The 22,350-nt window shown below is 37.7% G+C and overlaps 1 protein-coding gene across 2 annotated transcripts in view; it reads right to left on the reverse strand.

The window, feature by feature from the left end:
• scn1lab (sodium channel, voltage-gated, type I like, alpha b) overlaps nt 1-22,350 on the reverse strand; it is a 119,481-nt gene that overhangs the window by 17,473 nt on the left and 79,658 nt on the right. Inside the window, exons 18-25 of one of the 2 annotated variants that reach the window (XM_061978282.1) lie at nt 20,225-20,253; nt 15,965-15,974; nt 14,998-15,133; nt 13,676-13,830; nt 12,194-12,367; nt 11,875-11,997; nt 3,554-3,829; nt 857-910 (exon numbers count right to left, since the gene is read on the reverse strand). In XM_061978282.1, coding sequence (XP_061834266.1) covers nt 857-910; nt 3,554-3,829; nt 11,875-11,997; nt 12,194-12,367; nt 13,676-13,830; nt 14,998-15,133; nt 15,965-15,974; nt 20,225-20,253 — 957 coding nt within the window. The remainder of the gene's footprint in view (nt 1-856; nt 911-3,553; nt 3,830-11,874; nt 11,998-12,193; nt 12,368-13,675; nt 13,831-14,997; nt 15,134-15,964; nt 15,975-20,224; nt 20,254-22,350) is intronic. The other variant, XM_061978273.1, reaches the window with a different exon arrangement.

Below are 22,350 nucleotides of genomic sequence, written 5' to 3' on the forward strand. Positions count from 1 at the left end.
GAGAAAAAGAACTGTTAAAATAAATTAATGACATTCAAGCACATGATGGGTATACTTAATCTTATGACCATAAATGCACTTTTATTGGGGGTAGGGGGGCTTTACAATGGCATAGAACTGCACATCATACTGTTTCTAATATTGTGTCCCTTACAAAGTGCAGCTGTAAACAATGCAAACTCCAACCACATCAATGTTTCATGATAACCAAAACAGGTCACACTCACATATTTTTCTACAAATATTTAACTTAAACTTTACAGAAACTCAACAGTCTTCAGTGTGTTAACACTGGACAGGATCAGCTTGGTTAAAACAAAACATGCAAAAACGGGTGGAGTGTTTGGCCTAATTAGGTGAACACTAAATGCACTGGACAGAAGACATTGCCGTAATAAACTGACAGTGGAAAGCACATACCGGTACTTGTACTTGTTCATTGATTAACTTTGGTGCAGTTGTTGGAACTGCTATTTTACTACAATAAATACATCAAGCTTAACTAATACTTCATATTTCATTTTTGATAACATTTTTGTTTGGTTTTAGAACTGTATCTTCCAGACACTTTAAAGACAGTTTTTGACAGCAGAGCTAAAAGTGGGGTCTTCTTGCTTTGTGCCACCTGGAGTGCCACCTACCAATTCAATGAAACTCAAATGTCTTTAAATTAAAATAAGTTTGAACCGAGACAAGTAAACAAATGTTATAACTTGCAACATAGAACATTGAAGAGAGACCATGCTGAAATGTTCCATTAAAAACACATAATGAATGTTTAACTATGGAAACATATAGTAGTAATCCGTATGCGATTACTCTGTTTAGTAATTTTTCAATTAAAAAGAACACTTACATCACGAGAGTCCACAGCTGCATACATAATATCCATCCAGCCCTTAAATGTTGCCTGGTCAGAGATAACAGTCAAATAGTTAAATATCACAACAAATATATGTGAGTATGTGTATATATATACACATGTATATACATATATATTAGGGGTGTGCATCGCTACCTTAAATGGCGATTCGATATGAATCTCGATACATGGGTTACGATACAATTCACTAACAATACTTTTTAAAACATTACAATTCGATACGATTTGTTGAGATACGATTCGATGCAATTTGATGCAGATGGAAGCTTTGCATGTGAAAAGAAAATTAAATGTATCATGTCAGAATAATGTAATGTTTATTTTTTAAATAGACACATACAAAACAGGCTGTGCCTGTATTGATTATGAGCAAATAGTAGTATTATCAACTTCAAGGCATTGCAATCCATAAATTTAAATGAAAGAAGATGTAAACAAAACACTTTTGGAAAAGCTACCATGTATTTACTGTTGTTTGCTCAGGTAGCAACAATTAAATACAGAGAAAGAAAGCAAGCATCAAGTAGAGGTGTCATAACACCACAGTAACACAAGTGCAAGATACAATTAAGTGCCACCACGTAAACTAAACAGCAGCTTTAGTGGAGAAGCTCTAATGCATTATTTATTTACTAATGCATTAAACAAAAACATCCGTCGTCATGTCTTTCATAATGATTATAAACTTTAGGCCACATTGCAAAAAAAGTGCAGTTCCCCTTTAGGTGGCGTTCACTTGAAAATCTTGTTAGCGTGTGTGACTTTGAGAGACTTTTGAGGATGAATTATTGTGTTACAAACTCTTGTGTGGTGTTGCTTCTCATTTGTAATTATTCCAAGCTGATTTATGATATGTGTATGCAGCGGAAGCTGAACCGTATGCGACAGCGTGTCACTATTACGACGATCAGCTGGATAACAAAAATACCAGATGCAGTACCATTAGTCCAGAATCTTCACGGTCCAGGAGGACCGACCCAATTAGAAATCAGTACTAAGATATACCGGTACTCGGTATACATTCCTAATGAACAGTGTACTAAAGGCTATGATTACCTTGCAGAGTTTTGGCTAAGTTGTGGCTGGAAGTCTTTCAAATCAGTGTATTTGTCTTGCTAGTTGGTAGGTCTGCTAGCATTAGCTTCCTTAGCTCCCTCATCTCCGGCTTGAGTGTCTTGGTGCGGTTACAAGAGGTGATTGCTCAGATTAGTTGTGCTGCCGCTACTTTATCGCTGATTTCCAAACGTTAAAAATGTCTGTACTTTTATCCAACGGACCATTCTTTTTTTTTAATCCAAACGTTAACCACACTTTTGATTTAATATTTGCGGGTGCATAGTTTGTAAACTCTCTCCCGTGTTGCTCATGTCTCCCATGTTGCTGTGTTGTCATTCACAAACGAGAATGGTACTGTTGTATTATGTCATCACAGAAACCGCCCAAGATTGGAGCGGCCATATTTCGTAGTAGATCTACAAGCAACTGATTCATGACTTTCCAACCTGACATCAACCGATCCATATTATATATATATCGATCCAGAGGCTCACCAAACGATGTATTAATATCTCTGAAGTTAATATCTGTTATCAGTTTGTAACAATTATTTTTTACACCCCTAATATATTCATATATATATATATATATATATATATATATATATATATATATATATATATATATACACATATATATACATATATAAAATGTATGTATATGTGTGTGTGTGTTAGGTCAGGAAAAAACACAAGAGGCTATATCATCCCTACAAGCCTGTTTCGCAGGATTGTATAACAGATAAACCACAGAAACCTCGACTATACATCACGCACCAAACTGCATATATATATATATATATATATATATATGGCTTTAAACATGATCAAAAGCAACGTAACGACATAAACATACTTAAAGGTAGAGGTGTAACGATACGCCGTGATCATGGTTAGGTGCGTACTTTGGTGTTATGGTCACATTTTTGTATATTAGAGATGCTAAAGGAAATCCACTGCAGGTCAATCAATATATGCTAAAGTACAGTATCTGGACAAAACATCTACATCTATTTTTTTTTTTTTTTACAGTTGACTAAGTAAATAATGTAATATCTAATAAAACATTTCTGATAATAAATTATTTTTATTTTTAGACTATGCCAGGACCAATAAAAAATGAGCTGTGAATGAAAATGGCCTCTGGACTTTTTACAAGTATTTTTTTGGTAAAGTACAAGAATGCAGGCAGGTGCAACAGTAAGAGTTTGCAAAGTGTGAATGATAGTTTTATTTTCAGCAAAGTGTATTATTGGTTGAAGTGCAGTATTAATAGTGCCAGCTTGTAAACCAGCTTCACATCCGTACTTAACAATGGCTGCACACCGCTTTTGTCGCATCCATTGTCTTTGTCTCTTTATGTATTTCAGCAGGAAAAGGCCAAGTGTTCCCAAACAGAAAACTTTCACAACAGAAGAGGATGTTTAAACACTGCCTTCTACTCTACACTATCGCTAGCCATGACTTCTGCTAGCCAAATGCTGAACTGTACTGTATTTATGGAGTAGACGCATTACGCCATAAACATAATACAAATACATGTACCAATACACCTCTACATAGCAGGGTAGAGCCCTCATTGAAAATACATGTTGTGAATTTTTGTAACACTCACCACTTGCAACAGTGCCAGATAGCCAGCACCAACATTGTCAAAGTTGATTTTGACATTCTTCCACCGGGCGCTGTCATTGACCAAATTCAGGCAGTCAGACTTGTTGTTGACCACGTCAATGGGGAAGACCTCATCAGTGGTGGTGTTGACGCAGTAGTAGTACTTCCCTGCAAACAAGTTGACTCCCATGATGCTGAAGATTAGCCAGAAGATGAGGCAGACCAGCAGGACATTCATGATGGAGGGGATGGCCCCCAGTAGTGCGTTCACCACAACCTGAATAAGTTCAAAAGACAACACAAACTTAGCATTTTTCTGTCGTTTAAATGAAGGGCACTACTGTTTAATGTAGCTCGAGGGGCCATTAAAATCATCTACTCACTTGACTGTTTCCTAAACTAAACAAGACCTAGAATTATTGAACTGTGTCATACAAAAGCTTTTACTACAGTGGAACCCGTTTAAGTTGATGAACTTCGGATTTGCTGACTCACATCAGCGGTTGTCGATATAACCAAAAATAGCCATTTACTTGTGACTTTGTCCAGAGACGTAGGGAGAATGGGTAAACATATGTATATATATATATATATATATATATATATATATATATATATATATATATATATATATATATATATATATATATGTATATATATATATATATATATATATATATATGACTTCGTCCAGAGACGTAAGGAGAATGTGGGTAAACATACATACTGTATATATATATATATATATATATATATATATATATATATATATATATTAGGGCTGGGCAAGTTAATGCGTTAATTTCGAGTTAACCCATCAATCTATTAACGCCGACAATTATTTTACCGCGCATTTGCGTATGTTGTTTACATGCTTTTATTTTGTTAACGCCTATTGCTGGCTCCTGCGGAAAAGGAAGGAGAACGCGGAAGAAAACAAAACAAGCATGGAGAAGAAGGGTAACTCAACAGAACTTTTACAGGGTCATTTTCATTATAAAGTACTTCCAGGCGGCGGATTCGACAGAAGCAAAGTCGTTTGTAGCCACTGCCAAGCTGAATTTTCTTATCACAGGAGTACTTCCAGACTAAAATATCACCTTAACGCGCAGCCCACTGTTGATGCGAGCAAACCATTCAACAAAGCAGAAAGTGGAGCCAGGCTTGGGCAGACTATGTTAAATGCAGCGTGCGGGAGAAGTATAGATAAACGAGAGCAAGAGAAGCTAACAAATGCCATAGCAAAGTGGATAGCTACAGACTGTTGGCCCATTAGTGTTGTGGAAGACGCTGGCCTGAGAAACATTGTGCGAATCGCAACAAGTGACAGCACGTATGAGCCGCCATCAAGACGCACCATCGCACGAAGAATACACCAGTTGTATGAAAAGGAGAGGACTGTAAAAGTGACAACTTTACAACGTGCAGCTGTAGTTGTTCTCAGTGGGGACTACTGGACATCAATCGGTAACCATAATTACAGTGAATTTTTTGGAGCGTCACCTCTCTCTAATAGGGACATTTGGTACTGGTTATGCTGCTTCATGATGACCGTAAAACTTTTCTGTTGTTACCTCAGAAATTGCCTATAGAATTGTTATGATTGTGGCTCAGGACTTTGTTTTATTTTTCATAAGGAAGAGTATAACATTAATGCCCAGGTAGTGGCAATAAGCTTTAATTTTGTATTTGCTTTGATAACATTGTCGAAGCTGAGGCTGAAGATTTACAAATATTTTGTTTAACTGCTAACTGTTTAAAAATGCTGTTAAAAGTGTGTTTGCACAGTAAATGTTATGGCACTTTAATTCATAGGGCAGAACATTTAAAATTAATGGCCGTCAAGTTCTAAGAATGAACAAACTGTACTGAGTTGAGTGAGATTCTCTGAAGGATCTCCATTTTTAACACGGGCTTTACATTCTAGTCCCCTGTAAAGGAAATCCCAGCAGTGAAGTGTTTTGTGCTTCACCCTTTCTTTTCTTTCTCCCTGATAAAAGAAAATGTTTCTGCTGTTACCTCAGAAATTGCCTGTTCGGATGTTATGATTGTGGCTCAGGGATTTGTATGTAGATTATATTTATTTTCCATAACGAACAGGATAACTTTAATACCCTGGCAGTGGCAATAAGCTTGAATGTTTGTATTGACATTTTTTGAGTTGATTTTCATAAAATATGCTATTCAACTGCTACTGTTTAACAAGTACTGATTTAAATTGTGTTTGCACAACAAATGTTTTGGCGCTTTTGTTCATATGGGAGAATATTCCAATAAAGGTGCACTACACACTACTTTTGAAGTCATTATTGGGTTTTGCGTATACAATGCAGTTAATCGTGATTAATCGGAGAAATAGTGCGATTAATTCTGATTCAAATTTTTAATCGTTGCTCAGCCCTAATATATATATATATATATATATATATACATACATATATATATACACATATATACACACATATATATATATATATATATAAATAAAATATTTTTCTGCCAGCGGGAGTTTGTTGACAAGGTTTTCATCTATTTGTGCAAAATTTAAATGGGTGCATTTTGTTAGTTCCGGAGAGGAGGATTAAAGTACAGCTGAGAAGTCTACCGTTGAAGAAAAAATAATCTTTGTTTCTGTTTCTTTTTTTAAAATCACATTAACCACTATCTTGTCAATCATGATGAACCACAGGTTTTTACTTGCTTGCATATTTAAAATTTGCTTCAGAAAATACCGCAATATTTGGACACAAATGCAATGTGATTAATAATTTTTTTATTTATTTAGTTTTTTTTATTAATCACATGCGTTAACATTGACAGCCCTAATAAAAACACAACCAGACGTGAGAATGTGCACACCAGTCTGCAGACACAGTAACTGCAGTATGCGCTTTTTGTAGACATGGCAGGCAACACGCACACGTTAATTGGTGAAGTGAATTCATGTGTTAGAAATAGATTTGGATCCTACATGCATGAAAGGGGGCAGCACAGTTGCAGAGGGGTTAGTGCGTCTGCCTCACAATACGAAGGTGCTGGGGTTCAATCCCAGGCTCGGGATCTTTCTGTGTGGAGTTTGCATGTTCTCCCCGTGACTGCGTGGGTTCCCTCCGGGTACTCCGGCTTCCTCCCACCTCCAAAGATATGCACCTGGGGATAGGTTGATTGGCAACACTAAATTGGCCCTAGTGTGTGAATGTGAGTGTGAATGTTGTCTGCCTATCTGTGCTGGCCCTGCGATGAGGTGGCGACTTGTCCAGGGTGTACCCCGCCTTTTGCCCGATTGTAGCTGAGATAGGCTCCAGCGCCCCCCGAGACCCCAAAGGGAATAAGCGGTAGTAAATGGATGGATGGATGGATGCATGAAAGGGAACAACTTTATCAATAAAGAAAACCCTACTAATCCTTTCTTTTGTGTTTAAATGCTTCATCACTTATTGCACTTTCCGTCACGTCGTTATTGACTCAAAAAATATTTGTAGAGTGTGATACAATTTTACAATACACTGACAGATATCATTTGTCAATTAAATGTAATATGGTTTATTAGATTTGCTCTTTAACATATAAGTGAAGAACGTATGTCTGTCTATAGCGGCCACAAAAATGTCAGTAAAAAGTAATGTTAGAAAACTTGGCTTTAGTCGCAACCTGTACAAAGGGCGCAGGCGCGGCCGCCACTGCTGATCACTGCTCCCCTCACCTCCCAGGGGGTGAGGGTGATGGGTCAAATGCAGAGGATAATCTCACCACACCTAGTGTGTGTGACAATCATTGGTACTTTAACTTTAAAGCAGCCAGGGTCCACTTATTTTGCATTCTGGAATAGTATTTTTTACTCCGCATGACGGCCACTAACAAAATTTATTGAAATGATGCATGATGTTAATAGATGGAGTCTCATTTGTTATTACAGTGGAACCTCAATTTACGAACCCATCTCATTGCGAACGGTTTTTGGCTTCCAAACTGAGCCAAGTATGCCCCCTGTGTGCAAACCATGTCTGTGTCAGTGAACGTTTCATTCATTCATTTTGTGTACCTCTGGCAGCTATTTTGTGCTTGCCCGTATTGAAAAAATTGAGGAAGCTTTGTACCACAGAAAGTTTTTCATTGTGATGAGAACTGACTTTTCTGTAAAAAATGCCAAAAAGGACTTATATCAAAGCAGAGGAAAATGCACTAAATCTCATTCAGCAGCGCCTCTTCCAACAGAAGAGAACATTCAGACACACGCACGGCCGCTACCTCTGCCCCCTCCGTACCTCCGCCTGCTCCTTTTTGTCTCCTCTCGTGAGCTGTTCATTTGCCGATGTTATTGTACTGTATGTGGATTTTACTTTTTTCAAATTTTTATTATTGTAGCAATGTGGTTGTTAAAGTTATGGATTTTTGTCATTTCTGATCGTTTGTGAGGGCACCAAAATGACTTTTGTGAGTGTGCACGTGTTGGCAGAGCAGCGCACGCAGGACAGTTTAGCTTGTCGTTGTTGTTGTTTTGAGTTTGTTATTTACAGTGTTGGTCATTGTCCCTTAAAAAAGTAATTGGTTACAGTTACAAATGACTTCTCCCAAAAAGTGATTGAGTTAGTAACTCAGTTACCGTATTTTTCGGAGTATAAGTCGCTCTGGAGTATAAGTTGCCCCGGCCGAAAATGCATAATAAAGAAGGAAAAAAACATATATAAGTCGCATTTTTTGGGGAAATTTATTTGATAAAACCCAACACCAAGAAAAGACATTTGAAAGGCAATTTAAAATAAATCAAGAATAGTGAACAACAGGCTGAATAAGTGTACGTTATATGAGGCATAAATAACCAACTGAGAACGTGCCTGGTATGTTAACGTAACATATTATGGTAAGAGTCATTCAAATAACTATAACATATAGAACATGCTATACGTTTACCAAACAATCTGTCACTCCTAATCGCTAAATCCGATGAAATCTTATACGTCTAGTCTCTTACGTGAATGAGCTAAATAATATTATTTGATATTTTACGGTAATGTGTTAATAATTTCACACATAAGTCGCTCCTGAGTATAAGTCGCACCCCCGGCCAAACTATAAAAAAAATTGCGACTTATACTCCGAAAAATACGGTACCTCATTCTAGGAGTAATTAGTTACTCAGCAAAGTAACTATTGCGTTATTTTTTATTCCGTTATTTTACACGCTATTATGTTCGATAACATCTTTAATGTCAAAGATGTTTGTACTACTGTAACTGATTGAAGAACAAGAACTCTACAGTATATTAGAACATTTGGCATGTATCTGAACTCAGTAGATTGCAGTGTACAATATGATATAAAAGATAAATATTTCGTAAATCAACATTAAATATTGCAGGTACGAAACGACTTGTCCAGGGTGTACCCCGCCTTCCGCCCGATTGTAGCTGAGATAGGCTCCAGCGCCCCCCGCGACCCCAAAGGGAATAAGCGGTAGAAAATGGATGGATGGAAACCCAATACGGAATTCAAAAATGTAAACTTAGGTAAAGAGACATAAAGGAACATTTGGCCTTTAAGTAGTGAAATTATCTGCACCTGTATACTAAAATACATCCTGAAAGAACTTAAGATAAAACCGTTAGCAATTTTTGTGCAAATTAATGACGTGCATTCAAGTAAAACGTTTAAAAACGTTCCTGAATGACAATCTGACAATAAAATAGCATTTGTGTACACATATTGGGGTCTTTTTTTAAGCTAATTTTAATCAAGCAAGCGAGTAATCACCTGTGATTAATCATGATTAATCCGAATTCCAAAATGTGATAAATCTGATTTTAAACAATTCGCAGCATTTGGGCTAGGGCTTGGGTAACCAGCAGCAACAAGTGTCATGTTGGCATGTCTTGATGTGAGATGCGATTCGAGTTGCTAGAGGCTGACGCTATTTTCCTGGATGCTACATAAACATTCTTACCTTTAATTTCAATGAGCGAATAGTAGTGCTGGTACTAATAGTTTAGAACGCTACCTTTAAATTTCTCTGGCTACGACGCGTCACAATTATCGCGTGATTGTTATGTGTCAGCCAGAGCGTGCAGTGAGACAGCATGAGCAGGGCATGATTCGCCTACCCAGCCAATCATCATCATTACATTTACAATGGCGACAATCTTTTATGCAAAACCAACTTTTCTTACCTATTGGTACCTGTTTTGTGTATTTGAGATATGCATAAGTCCTGAAAATGTGAAATCAAACCTCGGAGGCATGGCGTATACATTTATAAAACAATCTTGCCTTCCTTCATACTTCATCCAAACGAGCCATTTGGAATTTGCCCAATTTGTGATGTTTTTCCAACATATGATGTCAGGGGATATCTCCATATATAGTAGAGATTTACCCAAAGAGCTTTGAGCAAGTCCGCCATCGTGGTCCGAAGTTGTAGTCAATAAGTACCTTTTTTTTCTCCATCCTCTTGTTGTGGTGCAGACTGGTTCGTACATGCACATGCATCCTCCACCGTTGCCATTGCTAATACAAAATAGCGTATAGTTCTAACTTATATCTGTGAGTAGACTCAATATGGAAGTGCTAAAAACAACAACACAGCTGATGGGGAGAAGACGCAGTCGAGGTGGAGGCATGTAAATTAGACTGCCCACAAAACATTGTATCCTGAAGAGATGGTCTGGAAAACATAATCTATGCAACATTCTGATCTAATAACCACCAATACATGTTATGTAGACCACAAGAAAGTGTGTTAAAAGTAGAAAAACAATCATAGACCTGCGTCTTTATACCCACCTTTGAATTAAGCATTCAAATTGAAGTTTTTAGGGTTAGGGTCACTTTCATCCAAAATGTTCTATCATAGTTAAAAAATCTAAAACAACATTTGTGCATTTTCATACAAATGAAAATATATACTTTGGTGTAGAGATGTCCGATAATATCGGCCGATATATGCGTTAAAATATAATATCGTAAATTATCGGTATCGTTTTTTTTTATTATCGGTATCATTTTTTTATTTATTTATTTATTTTTTATTAAATCAACATAAAAAAACACAAGATACACTTACAATTAGTGCACCAACCCAAAAAACCTTCCTCCTCATTCACACAAAAGGGTTGTTTCTTTCTGTTATTAATATTCTGGTTCCTACATTATATATCAATATATATCAATACAGTCTGCAAGGGATACAGTCCGTAAGCACACATGATTGTGCGTGCTGCTGGTCCACTAATAGTACTAACCTTTAACAGTTAATTTGTCTAATTTTCATTAATTACTAGTTTCTATGTAACTGTTTTTATATTGTTTTACTTTCTTTTTTATTCAAGAAAATCTTTTTAATTTATTTATCTTATTTTATTTTATAATTTTTTTTTAAAAGCACCTTATCTTCACCATACCTGGTTGTCCAAATTAGGCATAATAATGTGTTAATTCCACGACTGTATATATCGGTTGATATTGATATCGGTTGATATTGATATCGGTTGATACCGGTATCGGTAATTAAAGAGTTGGACAATATCGGAATATCGGATATCGGCAAAAAGCCATTATCGGACATCCCTACTTTGATGTCAGACCACATTTCAAGTTCTGCACGGCGCCTTGCTTAGGGAAATGCGTCACTTGGCATTGACCTTATTTGGTCAAATTAGGCGTGGAGAGGGAGGTATGTATGCACACTTTTACTCTAAATTGTGAGAAGATGTGCATGCTACAGATTATATAAGTCTAAATATTTTAATAATTGGGATTTCTGCCAAACATAATTTTTTTGTCAGAATTCCACGCACAGCTTTTGAAATGAATCTTCAGGACTTGATGATTTGGTTCACTTATACAGGTTGTCGACATTAACAGAGTCAACTTAAACGGGTTCCAAGGACAGTCAACAAGGCAAAGGGTATAGTGAATAAAGTTTACAATTTCATAGGGAATAAAAGCAAAGCAGAAATAAACCTTAAGAGGCAGGATGAAGTCACAACATTTTGTCTGACTGCAAATGAAAAAAAGACAAACATCAAAGAAAAAAGATTACAGGTCACATTTACAAGCACCAAGCAGGCAGTGTCAAAAAGCAACATCTGCAATACATTACAACACAATGCGAAAAGAAACATACAGATAGAGGAAGTACATAATTGAACTAGAAGGACAAGATTCTTTTCATGCATTTAGATATTTACATTTTTAAATGATTTGTACGTCATAAATTACATTGCTTTAAAATGACTAGTTAAGGACAACTTATGTACATGAACTGCCAAATGCTAAACTTAACCGACATTCCTGTAACAAGTGTGGATTAAAAAGACGTTTACTTACCCTCATGCCCTCAAATCTAGACAAGGCTCGCAGTGGTCGGAGGGCTCGCAGTGTCCTTAAAGACTTGATGGCAGTAAGCTCAGAATAGCCCAGAGCATTGGCCACAAGGCTGATCAGAGACACCTGGGAGAACACAGGATATGAGATGAGCATGTGAAATACAAAAGGCGACAAAGATTGTACTCAATTTATCATTTGCATTAAATCATTGATCTCTTAGGCGTTAACTTTTTATGGGTTAAATCATTGCTCTACATAACTACCCAACACAATGGATTATTCTAACATAATTCATGCATATGGTCAATAGTGTACATACATCAACAATGAGGAAGTCAAGCCAGCACCACGCATTGGTGAAATACTTGACAAAGCCGTAGGCCACCCACTTCAACAGCATCTCCAGGATGAAGATATAGGTGAAGACTTTGTCTGCATACTCAAGCATCGTTTTAATAGTCCTCCTCTGTTCAATGTATATGTCCTCAAAGGCCTGAGCAGAATCCATAAAATAAGCACATTATGATGCACAGAAGTGGGAATAAGACAAGTTTGTCATGGTTTTTAGTGTGGCTGTAGGCATAGGCAGGTTGATTGTGCACAACAAAAGAACTGGGGAAATTCAAAATCAGAGAGTGCAAAAACTAGAAATCAACACTAATCAAAGTCATTACTTGAATGAATAAAAGGAATAGCTTGGATTATTTCCAATTGCATGTAAGACAAGCTTCATTATGTGGCCAAATGATTTGAATATATATAACTTCTGTCTCTTCTATGTAGAATCTGCACCTACAGAGGTGAAAAGAAGTATTTAAATCTTCATCTTGATTTTTTAAGTGTATACTCTTATAAAGATGTGAACAGTACACAACTTTTATGGTAATTAACAGAAAAAGATACACACAAATAACATGGAATAAAGGTTATAAATAACTTGTATTTCATTGAGTGAAATGAGCATTTGTTCCCAATACAAAAGGTAGTTTGTTGCTTGTTGGCAAGCATGTGCGATCAAAATAAATCATGCAAGTAATCTGCGTTTGTACATAATCAATATTTACATATTTTTATAATACATATATTACATGCATCTGCTGTACATCGACACAAGCCGCACATTTGAGTGTACCAACCCAATGACAAGGACATTTAGAAAATGTAAAAATGTACTTAATGTGAGTATAAAAGGACCATAAAGTACCGTATTTTTCGGACTATAAGTCGCAGTTTTTTTTCATAGTTTGGCCGGGAGTGCGACTTATACTCAGGAGCGACTTATATGTGAAATTATTAACACATTACCGTAAAATATCAAATAATATTATTTAGCTCATTCACGTAAGAGACTAGACGTATAAGATTTCATCGGATTTAGCGATTAGGAGTGACAGATTGTTTGGTAAACGTATAGCATGTTCTATAGGTTATAGTTATTTGAATGACTCTTACCATAATATGTTACGTTAACATACCAGGCACGTTCTCAGTTGGTTATTAATGCGTCATATACCGTACACTTATTCAGCCTGTTGTTCACTATTCTTTATTTATTTTAAATTGCCTTTCAAATGTCTATTCTTGGTGTTGGGTTTTATCAAATAAATTTCCCCCAAAAATGCGACTTATACTCCAGTGCGACTTATATATGTTTTTTTCCTTCCTAAATATGCATTTTCGGCCGGTGCGACTTATGCTCCGGAGCGACTTATACTCCGAAAAATACGGTATATATTTACTGTAAGCTCCACAACTGATGCATGCATATATGTGCTTTACTTCTAATACAACACAAACTTACCAGTGCTCCGCTACTGAGAAGGATCATGAATATGATAAAAGATTCAAACCAGTTGTGCTCCACTATGATAAAACAGGTTTTTCTGAGAGTCCACCAGCTCTTAAACCTGTCTCCTTCCTCGTTGACCTGGCAGCACTGGAATCTGCGTACACATCCTGCAATTGTCGATAACATTTAGGGAAATAACAATAAATGGAACACTGAAATTAATGAAGTGCATGGCTGTGAGAGACCACCATTTATCCCACCGCTTATCTCCCAGTTGGTGTGTATTGATCATCTGGCATTAAAAACTCTGCTAACCCATAACAACCTTTGGCACCAACACGTTAAAAGTGTTTAAATGTGTCTATTCGGTTTTGTACTTGAATTGTCTTAATCAAGTCCCTAAGTGACATATATGGAACAATTAGGAGTGGTTGTTACATGACACTGATGTGACTATCGCAAGATATTCCTCAAAATTGCAGCGAGTTAGGTAGACTAGCTCAATTCCAAAAGTTAATGTCTTGCCAATAAAGCTAATTTTAGCAATTCTAACATTTCAATAGGGTATCAAATATTGCAATTCAACTGTTCTCACAAAATGTATTCAAATAAGTCATGGAAAACAAGTAATAATATTTGTAAAAATATTGCTATCGGCCTATAAACGCAATGACAAGGATTTGCAATCAATATATGTTCTTTCATTCAATTCAAATACTACGCGCAAAAGTGTCAAGTACATATATACAGTATATACTGTACATACATATAACATGTACGTAGGTAACACACATGCATAAGCACACACACATCTCTATCATGAATTACAGTATTTTGGTAAAACAATTTCCCTTAAATCAAAAAGGGGTTTAGGATTATATGGGTTAAAATGTATCTGTCAAATATTTGTTAACAGTATTGCATCAGAGTATGCAGTGATAAAGCACTGCCTTCGTTTGGTCGTGGTGTCATACACACATTTTTTTGGAAAATGCCATTTCGTATAAAATGGGATCTTGATAGGTGATCTATTTGTATCTACCGAATGAATTGGTCAAAAGCTCAAACCCATAATTTGCCAAATAACTTTGCTCATAAAATGTAGCAACATAATTTGTGAATTCCATCCTCAAGAGGATATTTGCAGGTTATAAATTGTGCCATGTAAGACAGAATGCCTTGTTAAATTACACTCACAAGCTCCATTTTCTTTCTAACCTGATGAGCATTTCTATTCACTGTCACTCAGCTATGACTTTACCAGACCAGGGCTGAGCACCAGCACTTCTGTCCCACTTTTTCCTTGACATCTATCACACTTGTAGCCATCTCACCCTCAGTGAAACAGGCCTCTGGATCCAGGGACTCTTCTGGCTCTAATTCCACTGAGTCAACCCCGTCTCCTGGGGGACCAATATCCACTGTGCTGCCTTCTGAAGAACTGAGAGGTTTGGGCTCTACATCAAGCTTCTGCACGAGGAAGGGGGGCACAGAGTTAGACGGTGGTTCCGGGAGCAAAACATTCTGAGGTGGTCATTACTGTTGGACGAGGCGGTGTCATAACAGAGATGGACTCTATTAACACCCTTTCCATTGTCATCACATGCAGCATTGATCAAATGTACCTACAGGCTTTGCTATGACTTTTACCTGAGGCTAACATCATATCATATAGCAACACATGGCATGGGGAGTTGAACATTAAAGTCATGAAACTGTGGGTACGTTTGATGTGACCTCACTTTGAGGTAGACGGCATGCAATATTCCAGTGCATCATAAACCCAAGCCTGAAATTGTACCAAGCAGAACATACAGTATGTAGTATTTTCAGGTCTACTGAGAAATTAAGTAAATTAATTGTATTTAGTTTGGTGCAATAATCCAAACCTCCAAGTTCTGCCTCAGTGACATGAAAACACATAATTTCCATTCCTTTAAATCTGTCTTTGAGCTTTTTCTGTTTGTGTTGAAGTCAAATGATGACCACATTAGTTTACCAGCAAAGTCCAGTACTGTGCACTGTTTATAAGACAGCATGTGGTTGAGTGTTTTCTGTATTTACAGTTCCAGTCAGGCGTTCCCTCATTACAGGAACTGTCTTATAATTGTTGGGCCCTCAACGGTTTGAACCATTTTTTGTAGGGTCAAATGCTTGTAAATGTATATTTTCAATGATTTTCATGCACAAGAATTGGGCAGACACATACTGACTAAGACTCGGTTAAATGTCCAGTTAAGTTAATTTAAATTGGTTGTTTTTTAAGCAGAGTCTCTAAAAATGTTGTATGGGGTTGAGGACAAGGTCTTTTCTTTGAGAAGGCTGTTGCAGAAGATTAATGTTAGCCTGTTTCATTCATTCCAAAACCATTTATGTGTGTGTGAGATCACTGTCCGGTTGGAACGCCCGATTGTTTCCAAGTTGTTGCCGTCTTGTTGATTTGAGATAAAGTTGGAAAAAACTCTGGGATAGTCCTTCAGGATTCCATCTACTTTGTGCAGTCTGCAGTTGATGCTCCGATGTAAAACTAGCTTCACTGTGGATATGGTGCTGGTTTTCCAGTAGTTTTCAATTCATGGCAAGTTTGAGCATGTGGTTTCTGAGACTCTTAACTAATGTTCATTCATCTAAGAGTGACATCATGAGTCTTCTTCCAGACCTGGAAACGTGGTGACATATCCAAATAACTTGTACTTCTGTATGTGTACACTTGTTTAAATTGCTGTCTCCAAGACTTTCCTAATTTGTGTAAATATACAATTCTCCTTTTTAGATGTTTGTTCCTTGGACTGTAGAATGTAATGTAAGTACTGTATAATTCTGACCCTGTCTATTTCCATAGAGAAAACCCTACATCAATTCAAAAGGTCTCGCCCAATATTGTTTAAAAAAATCAATGAAGAACCATTAAAATATATAAAAAAGGATCCAAATGTGACATTCAAGCCCATGATAAGTACGTAAACATAGGACTGGTACTGTATAGAACATGTTCAAGCTCACTTTCTACTGAAAGGAAATAGACATTAGCATCTAGAAAATGTGGGATGTGTCAGTCGTGCTAGGCAGGATTCTTTTTTTTGCATAGAAATGACCAAGCATTACATGCAAGTGAGTTTCTGTCTGGTGTGTAAAGTTTGGAAACATGTCATCCTAGACAGTGCAGCAGCCCTGATTGCCATGGGACTCAGCTAATACGGCATGGGAATGATGGAGGCATGCTTCTCACGAGTGCATTGGTCTCTGGAAAGATGCTGCCTTTATTTACCTACTGTTTGAGGGTTATTGACAATAGGTGATACACTGATAGAATCGTATCTGTAGCAACTCGGGATGGGTACCATTCACATATGAATTGATATGGTACCAATTAATCGATACCGGTACTCGACAGTACCAATTTTCGCTACTATTATATGTGTTAATACATTTTAATTGTTTTTGATAATAAACATTTATTTTTATTGCAACATTTAAAAATGAGCTGATTATGCTAACTGCTGTCCAGTTGTTATACAGTATCTTGTTTTATGATGACATTTCTGAGTCTCATTTGCAATTATGACAATAAGTTGCAATTCGAAAGTCAAAGACGTTAAATGGCAGTAGGGTATAGTTGATGGTGTGTTGGCTCGTCAGTTCAGTCTTTGCTGAATCAAATTTTTTGTTGCGCCCTACAAAGTGTTAATAGTGTAAGTATTGTATTTATTAAGCACCAGCTGTTTGATTATAACGTGCAGCTTAGTTGTAGTTTTTGTGAATACATTTGAAGGTGTTGAAATCGCCATGTAAACTCGCTTATGCTAATCAGTAGCATGTCAATAACAAAGCTAATGTATATTAGAATCAAGCTGGCACATTTATGAAAAGTGGAACCTTACTTAACTTAGGTTGCAGCGTTTTGTTCAGTGAATTTCTTTCTTGGCATTGGAAATTGCCAACAACAACAGCCAAATTACCTCGAGGTAGTTTGGCTGAGTCAGCTCTCAGTGCTGCTAGAGTGACAGCCAAGTGCTGAAGTGCAAAGAGCCGGCCGGCTGAGTCAGTAACCGGTCGTGATGTCACGTGCAACCCAGGTAACCTGCCACCGTTGGATTTTACGTGAATCGGTGCCCAGTAGGACCGGCGGGATTCGGTCGATGCCAAAAAAGTACTGGATTCGGTACCCATCCCTAGTAGAACCATATTTGGCTGGTATGCAATGCTACATTATGTGACAATTGAGTCTACCTTGCAGTTATATATGCAGAAAAAACAATGTAATATTCAAACAGATTGTTATTGCATAAGATTACTGATTCAAGTAAATAAAACCTGCAATATTTTTTTAACTAAACAAGTTCTCATTTTAAGTGATAGAACATGAATATTTGCTCATATCACTTTTTAAAACCCTACAACCTCTGTGATACAGGGTGCTCTTTAAGTCTGGACACATATGCAAAAATGCATATAATACTGTTCTGAAATCCAGTATCCTCTGCAATGGACATTTGTGGACATGCATAACAGGGCTATTTTTGTCTGCAATGTGTAACGCTGACAAAAGAAATAAGCCACAAACAAATATCTGCGGCAGAGGGCGATGACTCTTAGGAGACAAAAAAATAAATTGTATATAATAAATTAACTTTAAATGATAAAGAAACATAATTCGTATGTGTATGAATAAATACATCTTTTTAATGCAACAAGGCTGTGAAAGACACCTTTGGAGGCCAACACAAAGCCAGTTGTACAGGTGCCGCATAATCCAAGGAGATGCTACTGTTCTGCACAACCCTAGCTTTGGTAACAGTTTCAAAGTAGAACAATAACCTTCTCTACTCGGATGACATTAAGATGTCTACCAAGAAACAGTGTGACATTGACTTCCTGATTCACCTCACAAGGCTACACAACGACATTGACAATTACATGAGTGCAACGTAACAGACGCACAGCACAGCCAAAAATACCCGGGGAAACCCCACAAGCCAATAGCAGGAGGAGGCAGGTCTGTGTTTAGTCACAGTCAAATACCTACAATGGATAGAGGGTTCAACCCCAAGTCCAGCATGCTCAGGCTATACAACAAGCAAAGAGAAGGGGGGCGATGACTGGTGAGCTAGAAGGAAACGACAGGCCTCCAGAAATTGATTATGAATGTTGCGCCTAGGGATGACCTGCGAAGTGAATGTCTCAGGCAACAGAAGCCCAGTAAGGAGGAGAAGCCAGACTGGCTGTCATAGGGATAAAAGCCCCTGCATGGCATGTACCACCGACAAATGGAAGAAGTGGCTGACATCACGAAAACATACCAGTAGCTGGAAAAGGCTGGACTGATAGAAAGCACAAAGGAACTAATCATGGTAGCCCAAGAACAGGTCCTAAAAACACATCAATAGAGGCCGGGCTCTACCACATCAAAAAGGATCCCAAGTGCAGGCTGTGCAAAGAAACCCCATAGAAAGTACAGCACATAGCAGGATGTATGATGATGGCAGAAAGGGAAGGCATAAATGGGGCGCTATAACCAGGTAGCAGACATCGTGTGCCGGAACATCTGTACCAAATATGGACTGTAGGTCCCAGAGTGAAGATGGGATTCAGGCCAAGATCCTGTGGGACTTTCCGATTCAGACTAACAAACTGGTAATACCCAACCAGTATGACATAGTGGTGGTGGATGAACACCAGAAGATTGTGATGGATCCAATCAATCAATCCAGAGTGAGAACAAAAGGAACAGGAACAGGTGGGGAAATATCAAGGGCTGCAGGAAGGGCTAGAGAAAATGTGGAATGTAAAGGCAACAGTGGTGCCAGTAGTGATCGGGGAACTGGGGACAGTAACCCCGAAGCTGGGTGGATGGCCACAGCAGATACCAGGAACAACTTCTGTCATCTTCCCTTTCAGAAGAAAGAATACTAGAAACAGCTAAGAACCTAAGATCCACCATCAATATCCAAAGCCTCTAGTAAAAAAAAAAAAAATACTATATATATATATATATATATATTTATATATATATATATATATATATCCATAAATGTTTTCAAATTGTTTTATTTAGCATGTATTTTTATTAATTAATTAATAATTAAATTACACCAAGACCTTTTTGGTATAATGCAGGACATATTGTGTGTGTATATTATATGTTCAGACTTTAAGCTCACTCTGTATATTACAATTACAGTTAGATGCAGATCAAGTCCCAGTTTAAAACCAACCAATAGATGTCAAGCTTATGCAGAATGAGATCCCTTACTAATGGTAAAAAACAGTGGCTTTGCTCGTTCATATGACTGTGAACTGCAATGCATCTTGATGTGTGGGGATCAATTATGAAAAGGGGAAGCGTAAAAAGAAACTAAAACAAATACAGCATGTAGTGTGCTGCTGTATGGGGAACAGGGCAGGGATAAAGCAAAGTGGGTGGGGGTGTGTGGCAAGACCAGGCAAAGAAGACAGAATGGGCAATCCATTTAAAAAAACATATCTGTTTGTAAATGATATTGGCAGTCCTCATGGTTAGTGCTATGATGCAATAAAGTGCTCTTACAAGTCTCCTCTCACTGAAAACCTTGAGAGCGTCTGTGACATGGCTGCAATAAGTTAAACAAAGGGGGTTAAACAATTTTTAAATGTGCACCAAAAGCCACAGTCATTCAGTTGCTCACAATTCAGTTAGGACTTTTCTTGCATATAATATGCTACATACGGTAAAAAGACAAAAAAATGTCAGTATTTTGCATATTTGCAACTCAATCAAACTCTGATACCTAAAATAGGGGATGTAATGGTACGCCATCATCATGGATCGGTAAGTGTGTCGGTTTAACGGTCACGGTTTGGTAAATTTTTCGTAGATACAGTAGTAGAATGTTGTAGAAGGATGCAGTGCGTCTCCCATAATGTGTATGTTAAGGTAACATGCAGAGTTCCACATGGTTCGGTTCTTGGCCCTGCACTCTTCAGAATCTCCATGCTGCCGCTAGGTGACATCATAATCAAATACAGTGTCAGCTTTCACTCTTTTGCTAGAAGTTGGCAGACCCGTCAGTGATCCTTTTTCTGTCTCCCTGTAATGTTTGTCTGATCTTGAAAAGGATTGTGCTGAAAATCTCAATTCCCCCTCGGGGATTAATAAAGTACTTCTGATTCTGATTCTTCTGATGACACCCAACTCTACATGCCCCTAAAGCTGACCAACACGCCAGATTGTAGTCACCTGGCGGCGTGTTTGAATTAAATAAAAAAATGGGTGTCCACCAACTTTTTGCATCTTAACACTAAGAAAACGGAAATGCTGATTATCGGTCCTGCTAGACACCGGCACCTATTTAATAATACCACCTTAACATTTGACAACCAAACAATTACACAAAGCGACTCAGTAACGAATTTCACTATTATCCACGACCCAACTCTCTCGTTTGAGTCACACATCAAGAGTGTTACCAAAACAGCCTTCTTTCATCACCGTAATATCGCTAAAATTCGGCCCCTTTTGTCCACCACCAACACTGAGATCATTATTCATGCGTTCGTTACGTCTCGTCTCGATTACTGTAACGTGTTATTTTCTGGTCCCCCTATGTCTAGCATTAAAATATTACAGTTGGTACAAAATTTGGCTGCTAGACTTTTGACAAGAACAAGAACGTTTGATCATATTATGCCTACATTGGCTCACCTGCACTGGCTTCCTGTGCCCTTAAGATGTGACTTTAAGGTTTTACTACTTACGTATAAAATACTAAACAGTCTAGCTCCATCCTATCTTGCTGATTGTATTGTACCATATGTCCCAGTCTGCGTTCAAAGAACTCTGGCTTATTAGTGATTACCAGATCCCCAAAAAAGTCTGCGGGCTATAGAGCATTTTCCATTCAGGCTCCAGTACTCTGGAATGCCCTCCCGGTAACAGATAGAAATGCTACCTCAGTAGAAGCATTTAAGTCCCATCTTAAAACTCATTCGTATACTCTAGCCTTTAAATAGACCCCTTTTTTTAGACCAGTTGATCTGCTGTCTCTCTTTTCTGCTCTGCCCGCCTCTCCTGCATGGAGGGGTTATCAGGTGACCACGGATCAGTACCACTGAGGAGGCGCGAGCTATTTCAGCTGTTATGCATCAGTTAGTGACGTCTCTGCGCCCCGACGTGTCTACTTGCAAAAGGATCTTCTGCTGGGGGTGTAGCAGGGGTGTACATCTGTGGTCCCTTCCAAGGTTTCTCGTTGTTCCCATTGGATGGAGTGTTTTCTTGCCCTGATGTAAGATCTGAGCTGAGGATGTCGTTTGAGACATTTGTGATTAAGGGCTATATGAGTAAACTTTGATTGATTGATTGATTAATAGAATGTTGTGGCCATAAGCACAGAAGTCAGACAACTTCGAAATTCAATTTAGGACCAAAATACATTGTACAGTGTGTGACTGTTTTATTAATGTTCGTACTTTGTGTTTGTATTTTAGCACTTAGTAATACTGCTCCATGATGCTTAATGTTTCACTAGAGTTGGATCTGCTTATAACTCAGCTTTTAAAACTTGTAGCTCATCCTTCGTATATTTAAACTCAAAATATAAAGTTAGGGATCATTATTTGTACCAAAGTAGTTGTTGTTGTTGGGTCTCATTAGGTCTGCCACGATTAGTAGTAATTGTTGTCGAAGAAATAATAAATATTGCCATGTGCCC

This window comes from Nerophis lumbriciformis, linkage group LG01 (assembly GCF_033978685.3).
Source record: "Nerophis lumbriciformis linkage group LG01, RoL_Nlum_v2.1, whole genome shotgun sequence".
NCBI classification, from domain to species: domain Eukaryota; kingdom Metazoa; phylum Chordata; class Actinopteri; order Syngnathiformes; family Syngnathidae; genus Nerophis; species Nerophis lumbriciformis.